The sequence below is a fragment of the Chrysochloris asiatica genome, unplaced genomic scaffold, assembly GCF_000296735.1.
Source record: "Chrysochloris asiatica unplaced genomic scaffold, ChrAsi1.0 scaffold00130, whole genome shotgun sequence".
Taxonomy (NCBI): Eukaryota; Metazoa; Chordata; class Mammalia; order Afrosoricida; family Chrysochloridae; genus Chrysochloris; species Chrysochloris asiatica.
Genome location: NW_006408648.1, coordinates 8,310,789 through 8,314,806, shown reverse-complemented (window position 1 = coordinate 8,314,806; position 4,018 = coordinate 8,310,789). Strand labels below are relative to the sequence as shown.

The 4,018-nt window shown below is 40.3% G+C and overlaps 1 protein-coding gene across 2 annotated transcripts in view; it reads right to left on the bottom strand.

Moving 5' to 3' along the window:
* SENP5 (SUMO1/sentrin specific peptidase 5) overlaps nt 1–2,878 on the bottom strand; it is a 38,675-nt gene extending 35,797 nt beyond the window's left edge. For both annotated transcript variants that reach the window (XM_006869398.1, XM_006869399.1), the window contains exon 1: nt 1,387–2,878. In XM_006869398.1, coding sequence (XP_006869460.1) covers nt 1,387–2,854 — 1,468 coding nt within the window. In that variant the 5' untranslated portion in view covers nt 2,855–2,878. The remainder of the gene's footprint in view (nt 1–1,386) is intronic.
* Nucleotides 2,879–4,018: the final 1,140 nt, after the last annotated feature.

Here is a 4,018-nt window from a genome sequence, read left to right as displayed (position 1 = left end):
ACCAAGTTTGTATCATCTGCATTATCACAGGTTGTTAATGAGTCTTCCCTACAATCCTGATGCCACGTTTTTCTTCATATAACCCAGCTTTCTTGGATTATTTGCTCAGCACACAGGTTGAATAAGTATGATGAAAGAATGTGAGTACAACCTTGTCACACACCTTTCTTAATTTTAAAGCATTTAGTGTTCCCATAGCATCATACATATGTCCTATATAAATCCATGTGTACACATATAGACATAAATGTAGCCTTTGTGTGTGTGTGTGTGTGTGTATTTAAGTGACTTTCTGTTTTGCAACTTGCTTTCTCCACTTTGCATTGACAGCTTTCAATATCAAAATAAAGATCTAAATTATTCCTTAACAATTGGACAGAACACCATAACCTGGATATGCCATAATATTCATTTTGTTTGTTTGTTTTACCACCAAGAAGAATACTGCAATTAATGTTCCTGTGTAAATATATCTGTATTTATATACATCTAGATAAATTCCAAGAATGGGAATAGGTGAAAGATGGATACTGCTATACTGTCTTCCAAAAATGTTTATACCAATTTACTTTATGGGGTAGATTTTAACAAGAAAAGATTTTTTAAAGCATAACATAAAAACTAGAAGCCATAAAGTCAAAGAAAAGTTTTACAATGAAAGAACTGAAAATGTCATAAATCAAAAATATCATAAAGTCAGAGTACTGAAGGCTTTTACCTTTGGGAAGGGGTAACTAAGTCTTCTAACATTTATAATTAATTTAACACCTTTTTAACTATAATGGCACTAGGTCTGTAAAGGTAGGAATCAGTGCATTCTTATCACTACTACCTTCTTAGGAACAAGTACAATACCTGATTCATAGGAGCTTCTCATATAGTAAATAAGACATAAGCAACTCAATAGAAAAATTGGATGAGGGAAACCATACAAAAAGCAAAAAAAAATGGCCAATAAACAGAGAAAAGGACGCTCAAACTTCAATTCCACTACTAGAAATTTAACTTAGAGAAACAAAAGTGTTAACTATTTAGAACTAATTAAATCCAACTAAACTGCTGATGTTCTCTCTGCCCAGCCCAGCACTGCCTCTATACCTTTCTACTGCAGGCTTACTGAGTAATTAAAATGCCTTAAAGAATTCATTGTACCACTGTTTATATAGAAGGAAAAAAATTGGAAGCAAAACAGGTGTCCATGAATCAAGGATTAATTACATAAGTATGGAACAACTACAAAATGCAGCAATATAAAAGGCTTCTAGAAAAATAGCTAACTGCTTAAAGGAAATCCAAGTGAGAAGGCAAAGAAAAGGGTTCTGCTAGAAGGGGTAATGAAAGCAAGTGTGGACTGAGGTTGGGGGTGAATAAAGGAAAAGTGCATACCAGAAAGGCAGACTGACAGCTGTTCATCATCCACTGGAGATGCTTTTTGACTGTTCTTCCCACCTCCCACTTGGTTTTCTAGTTTGAGTCCACTACACATCAGAGGAGCCTCCAGTGGACTTTTACAGTAAGGGTGGTCCAGCAATTTAGAACTAAGAATGTTCTGCTTGAGAGAGCCCTCCTCCTCCATCTGGCATGAGCTCTCACTTTGCATAGTCTCTTCAGACACAGCCTTATCTAACCCGGACACTGACAGTTTTACTCTGTTGTCACTGACATGACTTGTCCGACCATCCTGGTCCAGAGTCACAATTTCTCTTTCCGTTTCTGAGATGAACATGCTACTAGAGTGATGTTCTGGTAAAGGGATGTCCCACTTAGGAGAGGAAGAAGCTGTCTGGTCCCAGGTGTATACAGCACTGCCATTCTGTTGGTCAGGGACTGCTTCCCCTAAACTAAGCTCCTTGCCAAAGAAAGGACTTCCTCTAGTGTGGCCATCAGATGTATGAGAGTTCTTTTCTATCACCTCAGCATCGCTGTCCATATCTGGGAAGTATGGCTGATGCCGACAAGCAGAGTCGTTAGGTTCTGAAGAAGAAAATGGGCTGCAGCTGCCACCCTCACAGTTCTCCCTACAGGTCTCTTGATAGTCCCCAGTGACTTTCTGTACCCAGCTACGCTGGGATTTTTTTTGTTTACAAACTTTGCTTTTTGTTCTTAAGTGCTGGGATCTGAGAATTCTGTACCGAAATCTAATCATGGATGATTTCTCATACATCATAAGAGGAGATACTTTTATTCTTCTATGCTGGGTAAGTTGGAACTTTTTTGGAATCAGAGGTCCCCCATTTCCACAGTGCTCCAGCCCTTGACAGCAGCCATAACAAAAGCGCTTTCTCCTATGATTGCTCAAGGTGACCACAATTGTGCCACTCTCACCTGGACTTTGGCTCTCCTCATTGAACTTCATGGGAAAGTCAGAAGCGTGTGAATCAGTCCTAGGTCTGTGCCCACTGGCCTGACCTAAAACACCACTGGCTGGAAAGTCAGCAACTGCCTTTAAAAGACTTTTCTCTCCACTGTACTCATGGTCAGAGTTCTTTGCTAATGACAGCAACTTTTCAGATTGGAGCTCCAGGAGGGTCCTTGAGGAAGAAATGAATTGTTTAGCGCCCTTTCTGTTCACTTTAGAGGAAAGAGTACTGACACTTTGAGCAGCCACATTTGACTTGGTCTTAGCTAAAAGGGATTCATCCTGGATCCACGTTTTCTGGACTTGAGCCTTCTTTCTGCACTGGAAATATCTCAATTGTCTGCTCCAAGTAACTGGCCTTCCCAGCTTAGCTTTCAGAATGCACAAGTGTTGATGAAAGTAGAATTTCTTAAAGCCTCCAAACCCAGTATTCCATTTCTCAGAAAAGGCTAAGTGGATTCCTTTCCTCCATAGAATTTTCCTCTGTTTTCTCATTTTTCTGATGCATAATGAGATCTGGATGCAACTGTAAAGAGAAAGAATTTACATTTTAATTCTAAATACAAGGTAATAAAGATATATCAACATCCATATCTTGTACTCTGCTGTTGTACACCGTCGAGTCAGTTCTGACTCCTAGTGATACTATATAGGGTTTTTGAGACAAAAAATCTTCACAGAAGCCAAAAACCTCAACTTTCTCTATAGAGAAGTTGATGGGTTCAAACTGCTGATCATGCAATTAGCAGCCCAACACATAACCCACTATGCCACATGTCAACATAAGGTAGAAATTTCTCTTAAAAGCACATATAAGAATACCAGGCAAAGCAGATCCAGGGCAGAGCTCCAAAACTCAGAACCACAGAGATAGGAATATTTTAAAAGTTTGAAAGCTTATAGCATGTGGAAATTGGAGCTGAAGTAAAAAATCATGTACTTTTGAATCTGCTGGGCAGGGCTCAGAGGCCCAGAGCCGACATCTTGGGCACAACCAAAAGGCAAGACCAAATGGGGGAAGCAGAAACACCACGGAAAAACGCCACAGGAACCTTGGGACAAAGGTGGACAATATATTTTTGTCAGTTTGCTTTGTTCTGATTTTCTTTCTGGCATTGGTGTGCGTACCATTAGCCCACCACCATTCTGGTGACTAGAGGGGAAGCCTGAGGGTGTGGTCACCCCCCACCCTCACCAGTGGTGGGTTCTTCTGCCACGCATGTGCACAGATACTCAACCCAAGAGCAGGACCTGAACTTTTCTTATTTGTTTGTTTTCTGTTCTGTTTTTTAACACGGGAAAGAGCAGGAGAGGGCTGTAGAGATAGAAAGAGAGTTTAAAAGCAAAACAGGCCGAAGGTTGGACTGGAGCCTGAAATATAGCATAACAACCAACACTGGCATCTTGGAATCTCTCTGGCAGCTTTAAAGGAAGAAGCTGAAGAGATGACATTTAAGTCATACTCATATTTGTTGTTGTTGTTGTTAAGTGCCGTCGAGTCGGTTTCGACCCATAGCGACCCTGAATAGGGTTTCCGAGGCTGTAGGCTAGAGATTTTTTTTTTTTCCCCTTCTTTTTCTTCTCTCCCTCCTCTCCCTTTTCTGTGATTAGAGACTGCAATACTCAGCCCAGTTTTTATTGTTGCTGTTTTTTAGTCTT